Raw genomic sequence first — 20365 nt, 5'->3', positions numbered from 1 at the left:
GAATGGTTAGAGGACTTCCAAGAATATTGGAATTATGATACTTTTCATTGGTCAAGTTTTTTTTTTTTTTTTAGGGACATTTAGGCCATTTAAGGCAAACTCACACACACAACGCATACACATAGACTCGAATCCTGGACCTCTTAGTTGGAAGCCTAAACTCTCAACCAATAGGCCAAAGAGAGTTGTGTTCATTAGTCAAGTAAGTTCAAAGATATCTTGATATGAATCCCAAAGTTAATTAGTAGTTGAAAGAAGCTACTTGTTAGTTGTAATGTGGTATGAGTGGAGCTGCGGGCAAACTCATGATGTGTAAAAAATAGTAATCATGCATTGCAATGCAAAATGGGGCAATATCCTATAGTGGTTCTACAACTTAGATAGTGTGGCAACATATTAAATTATATATAATTTATTGAAAAATTAGATAACATTATTGAGTTTATGATTATATATATAATTAGGATGTAAAAAATATAATTTATGAGCATCATTTTTTATTAAAATTGATGATCTAAAAGAGCTCAAATGAATAAAATTGATTTCAAAATTTAGACTAAAATTTTATTTTATAGATCAAGAAAATTTTAAATAACGTAACGTTATTATCTAACACTTGTAGCATGAGTAGGATCCAAGGCTTTTGGGTCATTGCATCCTTCACTTTTTAGGTGAGCGATTGTCTTAATCACGTTTTGGGTCATTCAATCCCATCCTCTTTCTAGGATAGGACATATCACAACCATACTTGATCACCTACTGATTTTAAGCCATTCAAATCCACCACCTTCTAGAAAAGAGATTTTATTGTTTTTGTATTATTCACAAACTTTAAATTATTTATTCCCTCTTTTTTTTAAAAAAAAATGACATATTGTTCTAACAATCTTCGATCATCCACATAGTTAATGTCACATAATCTCATCGAAGAAAAGGAAAATCCAATCACCTTTAATTCCCTTCTAACTTACAAATATTGATTGTTTTCAATTATCGTATTATGTTATGGCCTCGTAACTAAGAACACTGAGGTAGGAATAAATGCTCGTAATGAAATGGTTGAAAATGTTAAACACTCCGAAAAGTTTTATAATAATCTAAAATAAGCATTTATAAAATTATATATATATATATATATACTCATATTTACATGAAGAAACTTGAAATAATATATTCAACATAAATCTACTCTTAATAAACATACGAAGAGAAAGTAACTAAAGCTTGTATTATATATTTACCACATGTATTTATATACTTGGTGAAGAATTACTCCATTAGTCGTGCACAAATTATCACTACAACTCACCAATTCTATTAGCCACTTTTCCAATAAATTGGTCATCATTCAATTGGGTTTTGTTATATATAAATATATAATATAGTGAGTAAACCATAATATAATCGATGAAGAAGTAGTAAGCAAGTATTGTTCCTAGATTAACTTCAACAAAATTTATATGGGATGTCAATAAATGATCTGACCCATCAATTCAATTAGAAAAATTCGAATTCTGATTGACTCGTTTAATAAAATGGTCTGAGTTGGGTCTGAATTCTAAACTCGTTATTAAACGGGAGTACGGGACAGGTTTGGGTTGACCCACGATCCTGCTTTTGACCCGAAAAAGACCCACTTAATATTTTGTCTCTAAATTATATTTATTTGTGAGCATGATATTCATATTTTTTAGCAAATAACTTAAACTCTATAGTTAATAAGTTATAAACAATTTTTTAACTAGAACAAATTAACTAGTTAGATTTGGTTTGATCTTTTTAATTTATTAATTAAACGGGTCATGTTCAAATTGATTGAATTTAGATTTGAAAATTTTCAAATCGAATCCGAACTCATCATGTTAAACTGTTTTGACACCTCTTAAACTAATCAAAATAACTGACAAAATATGGCTTTCCCATGGTTACCATTATGCTATGAATAATAATAAAACTTAATCCCTACGTAATTGGCTATTATTTTATTTACGTGCATGTGCCAAAAAATATATAAATATATTATATATATAGTTATGTGCATGTGATATAGGAAATTAGAATATTAAATTTTCCCATTCCATTAATTGCCCGAATTGACTATTAAAAAATAAAACAAAATTACCATTTTGCTCTTTTTTGCACTTACTCGTCGAAGAAAACTAAGGGCAAAACGATCATTTTACCAAACTTTTAAAAAACTACACCATAGAGCTCAATCTTAAAACACTCGATGCTTGATGCTCGAACAATCAAACGATAATATTTAATAAATATATTTATATTTAAAATGAATTATTTGGAGACAATAATTCACAAAATATTAAAGTTTGTAGATTCTACGAATGGAATACGAGATGTTGAAGGGAATTAAAATAATTAGCAAAATTTTGTCTGACGACGTTGAAGGTATAAAATTACAATCTTGTCCTCAACTTATTTTTCTTAATGAGTAAGAGTTCTATATACAAAAAAGATAAATATAAATAGCACATATGATATTATAATTTTTACTTGGAAAATTTCAGAAAAAGAAAAATTATAGGACTTGCTGCAACTAAAATGATTCTACTATATAGTTGTTTGTTAGAAAGAGAGCCTATCCTTTAAGTTGGAAACATCAATATTATAGACAATTGAATATTTGAATGCTTGTGGTCGAATGATAGCAGCTTTATAATATTCGTTAGGCAGGTCGGTTTGGGAAAATTATTATGTCCGGTGTCCGGATTCATTCGGACATCAATCCAGACGTCAGGGGCGGATCCAGCTTTTTTTTTAGGGTGAGAAAAAAAAAATTTTGGTAGGGGATGGGCAAAGGTGATTTGGAATTTAGGATGGATAAAATTAGGGCAAAAAAATTTTTAATAGGGGAAAAAATACCCTCTAAAATAATTTTTTTTTTAGGGTGGGCATTTGCCTTCCCCCCCCCCCCCACACGCACTACTATGGGGATCCGCCCATGCCAGACGCGCCTTGTCACCCAAATATACCCGGAGCCCAGTGTATCCGGGTGACATGGTGCATCTGGATTTGTGTTCGAACGATCCGGTCACCTGATGTAATAATTTGCCGTCGGTTTGATGGCACTAATCATGCAACGAATGTTTAATGGCATTGGTCGTGCAGCAAAAGTCTGATATTAACGACCAGACTTAGTATATCCTTAATGATTATTCAATATGCTTTTGGCATCTTAATTTATTAATTATTTTAAATTGAATTATTTATGACTCTTCAAATTTATCATATTATAATGTTAATTTCTAAAACGAGCGCATAAAAATTAGAGGCTATGTGATACCTCAAATAGCACCATGAAATTTAAGTTTTTAATTCATATTCATTTGGATTTAGATGATACTTTTGATATCATTGGATTTATCTCATAAAATAATCATTTGAGTTATATATTTATTGAAAATAAAATTTAGACAATCTCAAAAAGTTAATTTTGAAATTTTCTAATTTAGATATTAGAACATTTTGACTCAATATCCTAGTTAGACTTATTAAGATGGATCAAATGAAATAAAAAGATATATATTTATAGAAAAAAAATATTCAATTAAACAGATAAATAAGGAAAAATATTGAATCACTATTGTTGCGTCCTTGAATATTGACGGCGGTAGAGAAATATAAAGATTAACGTCTTAGCTTTGTACGAAGATCCAACACGCAATCAGATAAAAGAGATGGTGTAGGATTCATAAGAGACACCAGAAATTTTATATGGAAACCCTTGAAAAGGAGAAAAACCACGGGATTAGGCCCAGTTTGAATGAATTCATTAGTATTTGTAGTAAATTACAAATGAGGCCCTTCCTTACGGGGAAGGCCTTGGCTTGATGTAGCAAATATATATCATATAAATGGCATTACATATTGGGAATTGAAATAATCACTATTTACATGTTCATTTGGTCGAAAGGATCATAGTCGGCGGACAACGAAGGTTTGATGAAAGACCATATTCGGGGTGATGGTCGTTGGAAGGACTGTACTCGGTGGGTGATGGAGGTCGAAAAAATCATAATTCGGTGAAGAATATCGGAAAGACCATAGTCGGCTGACGACGATGGTTAGAAAGAATATTGTATGGCGATAGAGGTCAAAAGGAATGTAGTCGGGGGGCAATAGTGGTCAGAATGACTATTATTTGACGATGAATGACAGAAGGATTGTAGTATGTCGACGGAGGTCGAAAGAACCATAGTTTGACGACGGAGGTTGGAAGGATCGTAGTTGGCGGGCGACAATGGTCAGAAAGATCATTGTTTGGCGATGGAGGTCGGAATGACTGTAGTCGGCAGGTGATAGTAGTAAGAAAGACCGTTGTCTAATGATGGAGGTCGAAAGGACTGTAGTCGGCGGACGACAATGGTAAAAAAACCGTTGTCTAGCGATAGATATCGGAAGAATCATAATCTCGCAATGGAGGTCGGAAGGACAAAAGTCGGCGAGCGACAGTGATCAGAAAGACTGTTGTCTGACGACAGAGTTCGGAAGGACCGTAGTGGCGGACAATATTGGTTAGAAAGAATGTTATCTAGAGACAGAAATTTGGAGGACTGTAGTTAGCAGACGATATTGGTCAGAAAGACAATTGTCTTGCAACGAAGGTTGGAATGACTGTAGTCTGGCGACGGAGGTCGGAAGGATTGTAGTCGGCGAGCGATAGTGGTCAAAAATATCGTTGTCTGGCGACGGCGGTCGGAAAGATCGTGGTCGGCAGACAATAGTATCAGAGAGATTGTAATAGGACAACGGTGGTCGAAAGGACCGATGATAGTAGGTGGACGGGTATAAATCTGACGTTAGTTTGTGGCTGTCCGGGCAGAAGTTCGGTGATAATTAGTGGCTGGGAGTAAGTCTGACGATAGTTGGTGGTTAAGTGGTGGTCAAGGAGGAGCTTGATAACAAGAGAGATCTCAGATTTCTCTTTCTCTCCTCTCTTATTTTTTTTCCTTCCTTCCTCCCCTGCTTCCTCCTTTGGTCCTTCCTCCATTCAATGAAGAATGAGGGGTTTATTCATAATTTATTTGGGAGTGACATGACCAATAAATAAAAGGTATTTCAAGGGTATGTTGGCAGTAGTTTGAATGGACGATATTAATCCCCTTGACCATGGACAATTTATTGGACATTTAAATGTCTTAATTGTATTATAATTCAGCAATATTGGACTCGTTGGATTCCTCTCGTTGAGCCGCTCGATTTGACTATAACCATATCACATTTGGAAATCATTTGGTTATCCAATTTATGGTTTCAACATTCTAAAGATGCTTTGTCTTTGATTTGGGCCTATTTGGGCTTGGATTGAGTCGAATTTGATGACGTTGGATTTGTCTTTTCGAAACGTTTAGTTTGACTATGTTTGATGATAATAGAGATCATATGGATCCGAATTTAATTTCGAAAATTTCATAATCAATTTTGCCTCGAGATTCGTGTTCGATCAAGATAATTTTTTTGATGATATATCACCTATATATATATATTATCATGATAAGCTTTAAAATAATTTGATGAATGCAATTTTTTTTTTTTTTTTTGAATTTCATGTAAGTAAAAGAATCCTGATTAAAATAAAATAAAGCTTATGAGCTAGTAAACGGCGGTACACGCAAGTATAAGCCGCACCTGCATCCCGTGCCCGAGGTGTACATCCACGTGCCAACTCCTGTCCACCATCACCTCGCTCATTCCCGGCACGTGTCAACATCGCAATCTATTTCTCCTTCTATATAGCCGCCGGCCATCCATTATTCTCCTAGAACTAGGAAACATATAGAGAGAGGGAGAGATGCGCCGCGAAGAACCTCCGTCGCCGCTGCCATGGGAAGTAGTTATTCTGGTCTCTCAATACTTAGACCCTTCAACGCTCGCCACGTCCTCCTGCGTCTCTAAGTCATGGCGCACCGCCATGTCGTCTCCAAACCTCTGGCTTCCCCTCTGCCTCTCTGTCTACCCTTCTTCCTCCCACCTCCTCTCCCTCTCCCCTCCCCCTTCCCCCCGCATCCTCTTCTCCCTCCTCAATCTAGCCTCCCGCCGCCTTCCCCCTCCCCCTCCTCCCTCCCCTCTCCTCTCTCTGAGTCACCTTCTCTTCACTCTCGACGTCTTCATTTCCAATCTCTCCACTCCCCTGCTCTCTATCGCAATAAAAGGTGAAGACTTGGAGAAAGAATTTCACAACGTCTTCCACTTCGACGTCGACGTGTCGGCGGCTACTTCGACGGCGGCAGTGGCGAAGGAGGAGGACGTGAGAGTGGTCTGGATGGTGATGAGGAAAGAATGGGGAGGAGCTTTCATGATGATGGAAGTGAAAGGGAAGGGGAGGGAGGTGGGAGATACAGGGCTCTGGTTTGAGGAAGAGGTTGATGGGCCAAAGTGCTGCGCTGCGGCGGCGGAGAGAGGCGGGATGGTGGCTGAAGTGGGGCTGGTGTTTTCCGGCGAGGAGCGGAGGATCATAAAGGTGAGTTTGGGGTTAATGAGGAGAGATGGTTGTAGATATGTCGGTCTGCGTGATGCTCTGCTTTACTTGCAGAGTTATCTTCTTCCTTAGTAGCTTAATTTTGGGGAATAACCCTACTTTTTTATTGGAAATTTTTTTGATTTCATTGATTATTTATATATTATTTTTATTTTAAAATAAATTTGAAAACTGTTAATGGCTTTTAATTTTTGTATGAAAAGTATTCAATTAATTATCATAAGAGCTGAGGCATTTCTAAAGGCCTAAGGGCATCTCCAATGGAACTGTTTGCCGTTCTTCTCCAACCGAACGGTAATTTTGCCGCTATTTTATCACGGGTGAACAATGCGACGCCAATATTCACCCGCTAATTTTTTGTGTCAACGGGATTTGCCCGCGAAATGGAGAAAGACGATTACGAGACGACGAAGCCCGCGAAATGGAGTTCGATTGGATCAGAATTATCGCATTTTAGAAATTTGTTGTATTTTGCAGCGAAAAATGAGATTTTCGATTGGAGATGCCTAAGCTTTTGCGAAGAAAATGGCTCACTTTTCCTGTCCCAATCTTTTCCTATAAAACCCTAACCTTTTAACTTTTAAGCATTAACTGCCCATTAATCACTAACTCAACTCAAACGGACCATTGCAATTATTAATACTTGCACATTTCAATCATATACCTCCAAATTTTATAATCCAGGCGTACCAAAATGATTAGTAAAAAACTTCGAAAATTATTATAAAATTTTTGAATTCTATGTTCATCTATATCATAATTAACTCTTATTTTGAGATGAAATTATTCTGTGCAGATACGAGCGTCGTTCATAGGTGAATCAGAGCTTTTCATGTCGCCCCTTTGTTGTGTATCGTGACTGTGTATCCATTGCATACCAGATGATGTGACACGCTCTAATTTGCCTTTAGACGGTCTGGTCTTTGCACATAATAATTTCTCTATTTTGAGAGCTTTTAGATGACCAAAAAAAAGTTGTAATTAAGTTGAACAGAAAAGTGAAGGACATGAAAGAGTTGCACTAATGGCGATAAATTTATAGTGTATTTACAAACCACCATCCAAATCGTAGGAATTTCAAATACATCAAAATTGAACTAAGTATTGAATTCCAAATGCACCAAAATTTTACACTGCATTTATTTTATTTTAAATCAAATACCAATTCTCATAACCGTCCATATTACTTCAAATCAAATAGCCCCTAAATCCACTCTTTTGGAATTACTTTGTTTTGTTGACATTATTCACACAGTGGGTCATTAGTAAAGGTCAACTTATGATATTTTTAAATAAAAAATTCTAAATACTCAAATTTTTTATACAAACAATGGTGAACCAACAACCATCTGGGATTTGTTTCACTGTTTACTTTCATGGAATCCTATGTGTTCAACGTAAATGGAATAGCAGACCAGAAGTTCAGAACTCATATTAAGTGTTAAAAAGAGGTCTCTGAACTTAGAGTTAACTGTTCTTGTTTGGTAGCATTGTTGCAATAAGATCCATGGCTTAAATTAAGACAAAAGAAACTCACATAGCACAGTAAAATAAAAGATAAAAGGCAGCAAGTTTTAGAATACACTGAGCACAAGAAGATAAGAGCTAACAAATTTGTCAGTTTACCTCAAAGAAAAAGGTCAAAATAGTAAGGGCAAGAAAGCGAGAGACTCTGAACTATCAGCAGCTTATGTTCCAAAGTTTCACCAGTCGGAGCCATCTGGAAAAGGATCCAAAGCGTTTTGTTTTTCATTAACATAAAACTCAACAATAGCCTTCATTCTTGGAAGCTTATCTGGATGGTAATTCACATGGATGATAACTGGCTTTAACTTCCTGAGTTGAGCATCCTTTCTCACAGTTTTGAAGAGAACTTTGCTATTCATAAAGAGATAGATATCCATGGTTCTCTTGGCTGCATGGAGGCCTTCATATCCAGGGTGTGAAGGATAAAAGAGTTCCTCATTAAAAACTGCTTGGTCCCATGATTTTGGCTCATGAGACAACCGGTGCGCGACGCGGTCCAACAACTCGATAGCTGGAATTGTTGGTCTTATAAAAAAGAAACCTGAATTGTAAACCCAAATACGCATTGTATGAGCATACCTTGCCCAGCCCATTGATTGTTCATCGAAGACATCATTAAATCCATAAGCTGTCATGTTGTTGTGGCCATCGCTCATTGATTCTACATCAGAATCCCTATAAAGATGATCAAATGGATTCTGCAAATAAACTATATCGATATCTGAGAGAAGAACGCTATAACCAAGCTGCAAAAATTCCCTTAGAATGTGGAACTTTAGTCCAGAAACAGCATGGTTGCTGCCTGTCTTACCAATGGAATCAACATTTTCATCTGGAGGTCTACGGTAGACAGGAACTTCCTTTGATTTGCAGAAATTCTCTGTTTCATCATCCAATGCAACCACAATATAATTGGGTATACCCACTCTTTTGATACTTGCAAACCAAACTTCTAGCATTTCTCGTACATTTGAGTTGGCCAATGCAACTATAAGCTCTTTCCTGATAGCAACCTTCTCAAGTATCATTGCTAGACCGGGATTTACGGATTCGTCGGGTAGAACGGATGGGTTGGTTCTTAAACCTTTGACTGTGCCAAAAGGTCCAGCTTTATGTAGCGTTCCTAAAGTTAGAAACTGCTTCTGGGCCTGATCTTTTCCTTGCTCAGCCAACTGGATCTTTGATGACAGTTCCCTAACTTGCTTCTTCAATTCCGCATTCTTCTCTGTAAGTGAAGCTAACTCTGACTTTAACATGTTTAGCCTCTCAGGTGATTCGCATGGAGATGAATTGACCTGGGTTAAAAAATAATTGTTTAGAAAACAAATAAGGTAACATAAAAAAATAGTAAGAAGAAAATGAAAACAGATGTCATTCCATATAACAAATACAAAATTAGATAAAAAAATGTTTGAAAAGATGGAAAAAACGGCTAGCAGAAGCATAAAAAAAAGTGCAAGTTTAGAGTATGAGATAAAAATTTGAGAAAATAGTCCAAAATAGTCCCATGACTATTAACAAGTGTCCATTTTAGTCTCAAAATTTCACATTGTCTTAATCTAACTCCCCAGACTATAAAAAATGACCCAATTTGGTCCTCTGTTAGAAAACAAGAAAAGGATCAAAATGGTCACTCAATTCTTTAGGAATGACTAAAATGATCTCTAACCATCTTGATTCTTGAGGGGCCATTTTGATCCTCAACTTTTTAAAATGGGATCGCTTTGGTTCCAACATCCAAAATAATGGATGTTTGACTTAATGATGTTAAAGTTAGGGCTATTTTAGTGATTTTAATTAAAATATTTATTAAATATAAGTTTCATGTAATTATAATTTAAAAAAAAAAAATCATTTGTTTAATAAAAAAAAAATTAATAGTATTTTTAGTCATAATGTTAAAAAATTTAGTCAAAATTTATAAACTATGATTGGTAAAAAAATTTGTTACCAAAATGAATATTTAACTATATTTTTATAAAAACTATAATTTAAAGATATGGTTATACAATATATTTTTACTTGAAAATTATAAAATATAACTGAAACTTTTAAAATTATAACTAAAAATGCTATTAGTTTTTCTTATTAAATAGTTTAATTAAAAATTTACTAAAATAATTCTAATTTTAATACCATTAAGTCCAATATCTATTATTGTAGATGTTGGGATCAAAATGATCCCTCAAAATAGTTGGTGATCATTTTGGTCATTCCTAAAAAGTTGAGGGACCGTTTTGATTCTTTTCTCAATAGAATACCTATTAAGTTTAACATTAGAAGTTGCATATCTCCCAATATTCACTATTTGATTGGAGTATTTTAGTATTTGTGAATATATTTATGTCATTTCCAAACCCGTATGTAACCAATTAGGTATTCTCCACAAGCATCTTTTAGGCTTGCTGCAAACTATGTGAGGTGACAATCGACGTATTTTATGCTGCAAGCGTTTATTTCTTTTCCCATGGTCGTCTTCTATGCGAGATCCATGTATAAACTCACCAGTTTTTGTTGATTCTAATGTGAGTGGCAACATGGAGACTGGAGACACACAGATGGACAAGCAGGCAACATCAATCTTCTATTGTGATATTGGGCGTGCAACAACAAAAGGCTCGTCCTAGAAGTTCAACGAGAATTACGAAATAGCAAAACAACACATTCCTATCCATAATGGCTTGGAATCTCTGACAATGGCTAATATAGAAAGCATGAAACTTTGCAATGGCTCTACGAAATTGGAAATCCTCATGTATGTATTTTAGGTTTCTTTTTCGTCATTGAAGGTTTATGTGCATTTCAACCTTTTTTTTTTGTGTGTGCAATATAGTTGAGTTCATTGAGGGTGATCGAAGAGAAGAAATATCTTCGTCCATCAATATGAATGTCTATGGAGGGTAAGTTTGTTCATTAGTTTTTTTTCCAGATTTAATAGATGAGTTTTATTTATGATTGTATAGTTCAATATTTGAATGCATTTATTACTTAAATATGAAATGATAAACTATATGCAATAGGTTTCGAATGGCTTAATGACTCAAATTTCTTATACTTTTTAGTGGTTTATCTTAATTTACCACTACTGATTTACCAAATAATGATGAGAAGTAGGGGCATAAATGATCTTTTTTTTGCAAAAAGCAATAGTTATTTAGAAATCTTAAATGTTCATATGAAGGCTTTTCTGAAGTTAGAAATTGAAAAATAAAGTTTGGTGAGTATTCTATTTTACAAGCAATGTGGTATTTTACTACTAAGCCCTGCATCATCTGAATATTGCATTAGATGGTTAATTTAAGTATTATTACATTGCAATTGCATTCTGCATTACATGACATCAAAGATATTTTATGCTGATGTGGGGGAAAAGTGCACTCTCTGTTACATTATAAGCGCCCTAAAAGTATTCTTCTGACCCCACCCGCCTGATGTATATGTGGGAGGAATACTGGCCCCACTTGCTAAAAGTAAATGTGGGAGGTTATGTAACATTGTAAGTACTCTAGGGGTGTAAATGAGTCGAGTCGAGTAGTGACCTTATCGAGCTCGGCCCATCAGTCAAAAAATCAGCTTGAGCTCGTCAGTCAAAAAATCAAAAAATCGTCAAGAAATGTGTTGATTCGGTTGTCTCCTGCACACACTATCTTTCGAGCCTCAAATCGACAAGCCTACTTCCCGTCGTGACTTATGATCCAACAAGAAGAACGTTGTCAAATGAGGTGCAGAGTGGAGCAAGCAACGACGAAGAGATGGAGAAGAGGGAAAGCAAACCCTATTCATGCATACCGCATACACTTTTGAGCCTAGCGCCTAACGCCCTGTCCACCTCGAGCCTAACACCCAGATGCCCTGTCCGCCTGGAATCGCTAATCGAGATTTAGGAATTAGGCAGGATTAAAAAAACAATTATTATTATTATTTTTTATAATATTCAAATTTACAATAAAAATAAAAAATATTTAAAAAATATTGATAGTGATTTGAGCCGGCTCGCAAGCTCACAAGTCGAGCCTCATCAAACTCGAACTCAAGTTCGAGCTCGTGGCTCGATAAGCTTGGCTCGCGAGCTCGTTAACAAGTCAAGCTTGAGCCGACTCGAGAGTCAGCTCGGCTAACTAATGCCTCTAAAGTACTCTTATGGTCTCACTAGCTATATGCAGGTGAGGGAGATTAAGGGAGATATAAATGAAAGTGAAGATATAAGCATGTATTGAGAAATATGCATTATAATTGTTATAATTCATGTTAGTGTTTGAATGGATTAAATTTAAGAAACGTTATGAATAAAGCATTAGCAAATTCTAAATCTCAGAATGAGTTCTGATGGCAAGTGAAAGTGAACTTCTAACTTCTAAGACGAAGTATTTTGTAATGTATATGAGAACCTTCTCTGAAAGTGACAACATAACAACAAGTGAACTATGTAAGTCCAATATGCACTGAAATTCAGGTAATTCATGTTTTGTTTACTAAAATTCTTAAATGCTTATGCCCTCTTTCTTAATTAAATGCTACTTAAATATTTGATGCTTGCAAGGAGTAAGGGAAGGAGTCTACTAAGCTAGTTGAGCTTTTTTTTTTTTTTAATGTTTCAGGAAAGTGTAAATATTTTACCGAATAGATCAAGTGTAGAGGCAAGGTTTTAGATCAGGATTCTCAAGGTATGATTTTGTTATCCAGTGTTAATTGTTTAAGATATAGACATCTGAGATCTGGATTATTGTAAGAATATTTTTAATGAAATGAAAGTTTATTTTTCTGCTTCTATATGTGAAAAATTAATAGCTTAGGTCAAATATTTCTGGTAGATGAGTTATTTAAATTATAGGTTTAAGTCCAACCTTCCATTAGATCCTCGGACATTATAGTGCTTGTCTATGCAGTATGAATTAGGAAAAATCCAGTATCTAACAAGTTTTTCTAAGCATCCTATTTTTTTAGTTATATCCCCAGAATAGTGAATGACAAAAAGAAAGAAAAATTAGAAAACTGATACCATCAGCAAGTTGAATTTTTTGCACCAATGTAAACCAACAGTCTAGAACTAAAGCTTATTTTTAACCTAAACACAATAGCCTTATAAAAGCTTTCCTACATCAAGACAAATTTTATGAGATTTTAAAAAGCTTTCTGCAGCATACTATAAAGATAAACCTTCAAATCCCGAGAAATACCAGGAAATTAGCAAGAGAAAGGAAGAAACTTTAATAATTTAACAAACAACAATTACTGCAATTAAGTATCTCCGTACTAAATAAAACTTATAATTGACCCATCTCATTTTCAAAGACATTAGAATTGCGGACTCTTGTTTTGCATTTTATGCAACTTTCTACTCACGCTCCAGATGAACAAACAAGTATAAGCAAGAAAACTCAAGACCAAAATCTTGTATAATTTCTGGATATTCAACATAATCACTCGATTGTCTTATTCTAGGTTTGCAAGCACCAAAAACCACTATTTGATAAAGCTTGCATAGACCATGCAGTTTGAAAAGTTGCTTGTGATGATCTTTAAGGGCAGCGTATTGACAAATATAAAGCAACAATTTAAAGGTAAGTTCACCTTGATGATTAGATACAAGGTCATTAAACATTGGAAAAGGAAACCAAAGGAAAACTTATAAACGTATCTCGGCAAATATGCATAGCCAAATCCTAGAAATGACCAAACAGTCAATTTAACTACTGATTTATAATCGAACTGCAAATCACTAGATATCAAACATGCACAAAGATAATTGAACATGTAAAGGCTTCAAAGAGTTCCATTAGAAATGTCTGAACCAAAAATATGGATAGTTTAACTGGTTCTCCAGTAGTTGTTGTAAATAGAACGTTAAACCAAAACTATAGAAATTGTTGTTGTTGGAAATGCTACCCGATCAAGGTTCTCCATTAGGAATGCATGCTTATTAGACATTAACAAATAAAGTGCAATGCTATTGATACAAGCCTTTAGTTTCATAGAATCAACATCATCATAGCTTTATTCCAACTACTTGGTGCCAGTTTAATTTCCTAAAATTACGAAATTTATACCAGGCATAAGATAATTAAGATCTAGAAATATTGCAAGTAGAATTCTTTGGCAGGCTTGAGATGATCATATGGAATAAATTCCAATTACTGCTCACTTAAAACATGTTTAAGGTCACATCACATGCAGAAAGTGTCATTAGCGTATGAAAGCTATAAAATACTAAAAACTATTTTGGGAAGTTAGAGTTTGGACTCCCTATCAATAAAAAGGTGTGATAAAAGCAACAAAGAAGACACGAAATATCCGGCTTTAATCAGAGCCTTTTTCCGCAACAAAGAGCGGAATCAAACAGGGTCGCGATCCAGACAGACCGAGCAGATGCCGCCCGCGTGCGTAAAACCCTAGACAAAGTCGGTTCGGGTTCTAAGTGAAGGAGCGCGTACATGATTGAAAAAGAACGACTCCTCATGAATCATATATTTATTTCACTCATTTACATTTATTATCGCGAAAGAAGCAAACCGAGAAAAGAGATTGTGTAGAGAGGAAGAAGTAGGTAAGTTTTTTCCCGTATATTTTGGTGAATTTTCTTCCATGATGAAAACTTAAAAAGGAATAAATATTTCTTTTGTGAGCAGTGGAAGGAACTTTAAGAGAAAGAGGAGGAAATTTGAGAGAAGAAAGAAAAGAAGGCTTACTATGGTAATTATAATTTCATGAGATTTTTAATAACTGTTGTAATCATATTAGCGAATAACTTAATATTATCGTTAGCAATAATAAATGCAATTTAAAGGTATTTTGAAACGGTGGAGGATTGGTTAACTTACCATATGAAGTTGACAACTGAAGCTAACAAAAGATCTCAAAAAGGAGATTGAAAGAAATATTTATATGAAAATAGTTAAAGTTAAAAGATGGTGATAGTCATATGTTTGTATGTGAATTTAGATTGTAGTTAAAAAGATTATCTCAACATTCGACAATTTGAAAGGAGCTGAAGCCAAAATATTCAAAGTGGGTAATTGATGTTATTTTTATAGATATTCCAATTCCATTTTATTTCATGCAGTCTCCTGATTATTTATTCAATTACAAATGTTTGAAGGTTATTATATTCATAAGATTATATGATAAAAATTAGTCATTAAAGTGACAAGTAATATTAGTATATATATGTAATATATGAAATGTGTGTATATAAATTTATATACATGGAAAAGAAAAAGAAAGCAAAATTTTGAAAATGTATATATATTTTTTCTAAAAGCATACAAAGACAATCATATGATTGAAATAGAACAAATGTAAATATGAAAAGGAAAAGGTATGTAGATGCAAAAATTACAAGAGTTCACCCCCGTATGGTACTGGTTGGGGAACCAAAGTACCCGTGCATGTTCAATGGAAAAGGAAATGAAAATGAAAAAGGTAAGGTTATACATTTATTGGTACATTTAGACAGTACTCTTATACCAAATGGAAATGAAAATTGATTAAATATCAAATGAAAATGAAAGAAATGTTATGTGGAAATATTCAAATGAAATAGAATATGAAGTAATTTATGTGAAAAAAATAAATTATAAAACCTATAATATATGAAAGAAGATGCATATATTAATTATGTAAGAAAGTTAAAGAAAAATGTATGTTTATTTTATAGGGCTATTTTATAAGACCAACTATTGTATATGAAATGGTGAATACCCACCGAGTTTATTTTGTAAACTCACTCTATTAAACTAAGATTTTCATATAAGTCTTCTAATAAGTGAAAATTGTTGAAAGAGATTAGTACATCTATAGAAGACGGTGCTCAAATGATAACAAGTAATATATGGTTTACATATAAATATTAAGTATGTGAAAGATTTTATTAGTAGTTTAATGGAAATTGTGTTAGTGGCTCTTTATTTTTTCTTTGGAATGTATTTGATAAACTATTTTTGAATTTGAAGAAATCTTATAAACGTCCGACTGTTTGTCACCGCCTCGTTAATTCAAGTATCCGGGCCGGGTCGTGACACTGTAAAACTTATTTTTAGCTAAATGACACCATCCAAGTTGGGGTAAATAAAGAAGTTCTAGAAAATGGGACAAAAATCACAAGCCCTAAACCTTATTCATTTAAGAGGGCATTCAGAAAATTTTCCAATCAAACTCATTAATAGAATAGAAAACCAGAAACTGGTATACAAACCAACATAGGACCCATAGTTTTTTTTAGTCTCCTATGAGCCTACAACCAGCCACAAAACTCCTCTTTAGGATTCATGCACTACCTTAAGCTACTTTAAATGGAGAAAGCTTCAATCCTACCAAGCACCACCCCTTTTCTAGGCGCAAGGAGAAACCCATTAATCTCTTTTTTCCAGACCTTGGTAAGTATAAATTGCCATTTAATCTATTTTGTAGTTAAGAAACAACCTATACATAAAATTCTTTTCTAAGTTATGAAAGAATGCTTAAGAGAAATTTCATAAGAAAAAAATAGTGCGGAGATGGAAGGTTTAATCTAGGAAGAAAATAGGCAAGTAATGAGAGAGATTTACAATGAGAAGCATTAATAAAATTCATTCATCAAATCAGCGAACTAACATAGCAAACTCTAAAGCGAGAAGAATGACGTTGAAAACTTGGAAAGTTATTGAACTTCATGGAAATTTTTCAGCACATTCAGAATTACTGAATGTTGAAGATGCCCGAGAATCCCGTTTGAAATTTTAAATTTAGAGAAAACAACCCAATTTTGAATTTTGATGTATGCAAGGTGGGGGGGGGGAGTTTTTTTTCCCCTACTAAAATCAGCTCATTAATGAGCTTCTTCTACTTATTCAACTCATAAATTGTCATTTTTTTGGTTTATTCCCCCTTGTCTTTGGCTCTTTGGTTTCCCCCTCCTTGGCTCTTCTTCCCATGGCAAGTTCTTCCCCCTTTGGTTGCTGTTTCGGTTCCCTGGACAGCCCATCCAGGTCCCCCTAGTTGCTGGTTTCGAACTTCTGTGATGCCCCTTCGGTTCCTCCCCTGGCTGCTTGTCCCATGGTTGCTCTGCCCCTTCGGTTCCTCCCCGGGCTGCTTGTCCCGTGGCTGCTTTTTCTTGGTTTTTGTGTGGTTGTTTGGGAGCTGTTTTGGAATGAATGCATGCCTTCTTTTGTGGCTGTTTGGATGATGTTCTGGACTGAACTTTTTGGCCTTATATTTCCCATGATTTAATGGGTTTAATTAGTGGTTATGGTGGATGTTTGGATGCCGCTTTTCTTCTATAAATTGGAGATGTTTTTGTAATGAAAAGAGATATATAATAAGATTTTTGGAAGTCAAAACCTGCGGGTTTTCGTGGAAGAGCCTGCGAGCTTGTTCCATCCCTTTTCCTTCTTCTAGGAAAGCTTGCAAGCTTGTCCTCTCATTTGTCTCGGCTCCTAACCTCTTTCTTCTCTCCGCAAGTTCGACGACACCTGTATCTCTCTTCTCGACAAAGGAATGCAACTTTAGGAGTTTATATTTTAAGTTTGTAAGTGTCGTTTGCAAGATTCCTTTTTTATAAAAGTGAAGTTGTATTTTGTTTTAAATGTTGTATTTTTGTCAAATTTTTAGTATTTCGTGCAATTTTCTATTTCGTAGGAAGTGTCTTTTTGCTTGCAAAAATTAGGTTTTTTTCCTAATTTTTGCTTGCATCAAATTTTCAACTAAGGCCTATGCACAAGATGTCAAGAGGGAAAAATTTGCTGCAAAAGGCGAACTTAGCTAATCAAGTTGAACAATGTTGGTCCCTTGAATAGTTGAGCAAAGAAGGCCTTCCAAGGAATCCAGACAAGTTCAACCTCCCAGATTTAAACTAGGTGGGTTTAGCCAAATGGCTATAAAAGAGCAAACCAGCCAATTCTCTCTCTTGTGATTTATCCCAACAAAGATGAACTAAATTTGGAGACCTTCTATCATGATCAAGGAAATTCACAAATTATTGATATTCAAATTCAAATAACTGTTTTCTGAGTGAGTTTATAACAATATTCTCAAGAAACTGAGTTAGATCATTTAGCTCTGAGAATTCCAATTAAAGAGCAAAGATCACTTAATTGGATCAGGATCTTCAGCAGGATTGAATGAAAATTAGCAAACAAGCTAATAAGCCAATTTAAGATCAAATCAAGAAATCTTAACATCAGAACAAACTTTATACATATGTTTGCATGCATGTATGCTCATATGTGTATATCTATTGATGCTTACACTTTACAAGCATGCAAATGTGCATCTATGTACACCTTTGTGAATATGCATTTAATGATGCATGCATGCATGTATCAATATTTTAAAATATTGAAAACTAGGACAGGTCTTTTGGCTCAAATCAAGCTTTAGATTGAAACTATAATGACAAATCATGTTCAAATAGATATCTGAATCTGTAAAACTACAGCTATGCTTTGGCCAAGAATGAGATGAAATCTAATTAATTTGACCTAATCTTGAGGATTAGTTGGATTGGGACGAATTTCGATCATGCACAACTGTAGATTAATTTCATGAAACGTGAAGGGGCTGTTTAGTACAATTTATCCAAACGTGTGTACCTCAACCACCGGTGGGTCTCCGGTTGGGGTGTTAAACACATCCTCAGTCATGCATGGCAAAAATGTGGTTTCCATTTTCAAACCCATGATTTTCCATGACATCAAGTTATGTTGTTGATTAATTTAGCGTGAAGAATGGCACCCAACCTCCATTTATTGCTATTTTGGGAGTAATATTTAAATAAAGTTGAAGTTCTATTTTGGTTCTTAAGAGAGAGTTTCCACTCTGGATGCTAGCTTTCAACCAGATAAAGTGATCACACCATGAGGGGTGGCCATCCAAAACTAGACCCAGGGTGAAGGATATAGAAACTTTAAAAAGTTTAAAACACCTGCTGCTGTCTAAAGCCTCAAAAGGCTGTTCATTCTGCCAATATGATTCTTCTAAAATCTGAAAGAATATTACATTTGCTTTCTGGTGCTGAGCACAAGAATCTTACTGAAGGCAAATACCATATTGACTAAATTGGACCTCGATTAAGAGTTTATCGCCAAAAAAAGAAGAAAAAGACGGATTTCATTCCAATAGATTGGTAAAAGAAAACATAATTGAACATTAGAAAATAAGACATTGATGCTTCGATTGTGCAAATTATAAAGCGCCCCGAAGTTTAAACCATCAGCAGTTAATGATGAACTGGATTGAGCATTCGGAAACCCAAAACATCAAAATTTCAGCTTTCCAATAGGTTCTAGGTTCCATTCAATAATCTAACAAAGTCGTGGAACAAAAAGGCCTAAAAAAAGTACCTGCCGTGATTTGATGCTAGTATTAGAAGGGTAAATAGCAGCAGGCGAAGCCAAGAATCCACTGGGGAAGAGGAAGGCGAAGACGCAACCACATAAGATCCCGATTCCGATAGCGACCGCGATCCGAGATCCGATTCCGCCTCCACCGCCGCTCTTCATCAGCGGGCCCTCCCTACGACCCGCCATCATTTATCCCGTTCTTGTCCCGCACAAGATGTGAGTTTGCAAGAGTAGTCGTATGTACGGATTTAAAGGCTTTCCCTCACTCACTCGCCATTTCTCTCACGAACTCCCCTTCTCCTTCACACACCGCCAATCTCGTCTGTGCTGACCGTCGCCACTTCCTGAATTCTTCTTTGTCGTCGAGGGTTCCCGGAGAACATATATGGGAGTTGAATCCAGATTTTCCAATCAGGCCCGAAGTCAACCAGTAGGTTATCGGGAGAAATTGAGGAGAGGCTCGTCTAACGAAGTACCAAAAAAAAAAAAAAAGCCGCCTCATTAGTCATTTCTCACTGGTCGGGAAATTCGTTTGTTTTTTTTAAATCGCGCATTAGTCTCAGTTTTAAAAAAAAAACATATAAACAACAACCCTCCGGCGGGTCTTACACATTGATCCCATCCAATAACATGTGCACGATGCATCAAGCAATTTTTTTTTTTAAGTAGTTGGAAGAAATTGCATCTTATAACTATAATGGTAATATAAAATTCACCACATAAAATCATTAAAGTTCATAATATTTGTTTGGAAAGATGTGGAGACATATCAATCAATTTTTTCTATTTTAGATTTCAGTATTTCATGTAACTTGGTATGATTGTGGCCTTTTTTTAATATAAATTTGATCTCTTTTTTTTAAATAGAAGATCCCACATACAATATAAATTTGATCTTAATAAATGACCTATTTGTCAATTAGGCTTAAGAGGAAGTTATAAGAAGTTTAAGGCTTTGTTTAGGAAAGCTTTCTTACTGTTTTTTAAAGAAGTTTTTTTGTATAAAAGTTTCTTGAAATATAAATTT

At 34.9% G+C, this 20365-nt stretch overlaps 2 protein-coding genes across 2 annotated transcripts; one reads left to right on the top strand and one right to left on the bottom strand.

Annotated features, from left to right (window-relative positions):
• Nucleotides 1–5792: 5792 nt before the first annotated feature.
• LOC110099873 (probable F-box protein At5g04010) lies at nt 5793–7447 on the top strand. Its single transcript, XM_020827176.2, has 2 exons — nt 5793–6478; nt 7293–7447. The coding sequence occupies exons 1-2, from the start codon at nt 5810–5812 to the stop codon at nt 7353–7355; spliced, it is 732 nt and encodes a 243-aa protein (XP_020682835.2). The 5' UTR covers nt 5793–5809; the 3' UTR covers nt 7356–7447.
• A 488-nt stretch (nt 7448–7935) lies between these two features.
• On the bottom strand, nt 7936–19842 carry LOC110099871 (arabinosyltransferase RRA3). Its single transcript, XM_020827174.2, has 2 exons — nt 19339–19842; nt 7936–9318 (listed from the first exon to the last, which is right to left on the bottom strand). Exons 1-2 carry the CDS (start codon nt 19525–19527, stop codon nt 8200–8202), a joined length of 1308 nt encoding a protein of 435 aa, XP_020682833.1. The 5' UTR covers nt 19528–19842; the 3' UTR covers nt 7936–8199.
• Between the last annotated feature and the right edge of the window lie 523 nt (nt 19843–20365).

The sequence above is a fragment of the Dendrobium catenatum genome, unplaced genomic scaffold (assembly GCF_001605985.2).
Source record: "Dendrobium catenatum unplaced genomic scaffold, ASM160598v2 fragScaff_scaffold_437, whole genome shotgun sequence".
Classification (NCBI taxonomy): domain Eukaryota; kingdom Viridiplantae; phylum Streptophyta; class Magnoliopsida; order Asparagales; family Orchidaceae; genus Dendrobium; species Dendrobium catenatum.
The sequence above is the reverse complement of the archived record's forward strand: the minus strand, read 5'-3'. Positions and strand labels throughout refer to the sequence as shown.

Excerpts from the sequence above, each read along its gene's own strand:
- LOC110099873 (XM_020827176.2), top strand. The coding sequence starts at position 5,810 with ATGCGCCGCGAAGAACCTCCGTCGCCGCTGCCATGGGAAGTAGTTATT. Across the intron at positions 6,479-7,292 it reads AGGAGCGGAGGATCATAAAG|ATACGAGCGTCGTTCATAGG; the intron begins GTGAGTTTGGGG and ends TATTCTGTGCAG.
- LOC110099871 (XM_020827174.2), bottom strand. The coding sequence starts at position 19,527 with ATGATGGCGGGTCGTAGGGAGGGCCCGCTGATGAAGAGCGGCGGTGGA. Across the intron at positions 9,319-19,338 it reads CTAGCATCAAATCACGGCAG|GTCAATTCATCTCCATGCGA; the intron begins GTACTTTTTTTA and ends TTTTTAACCCAG.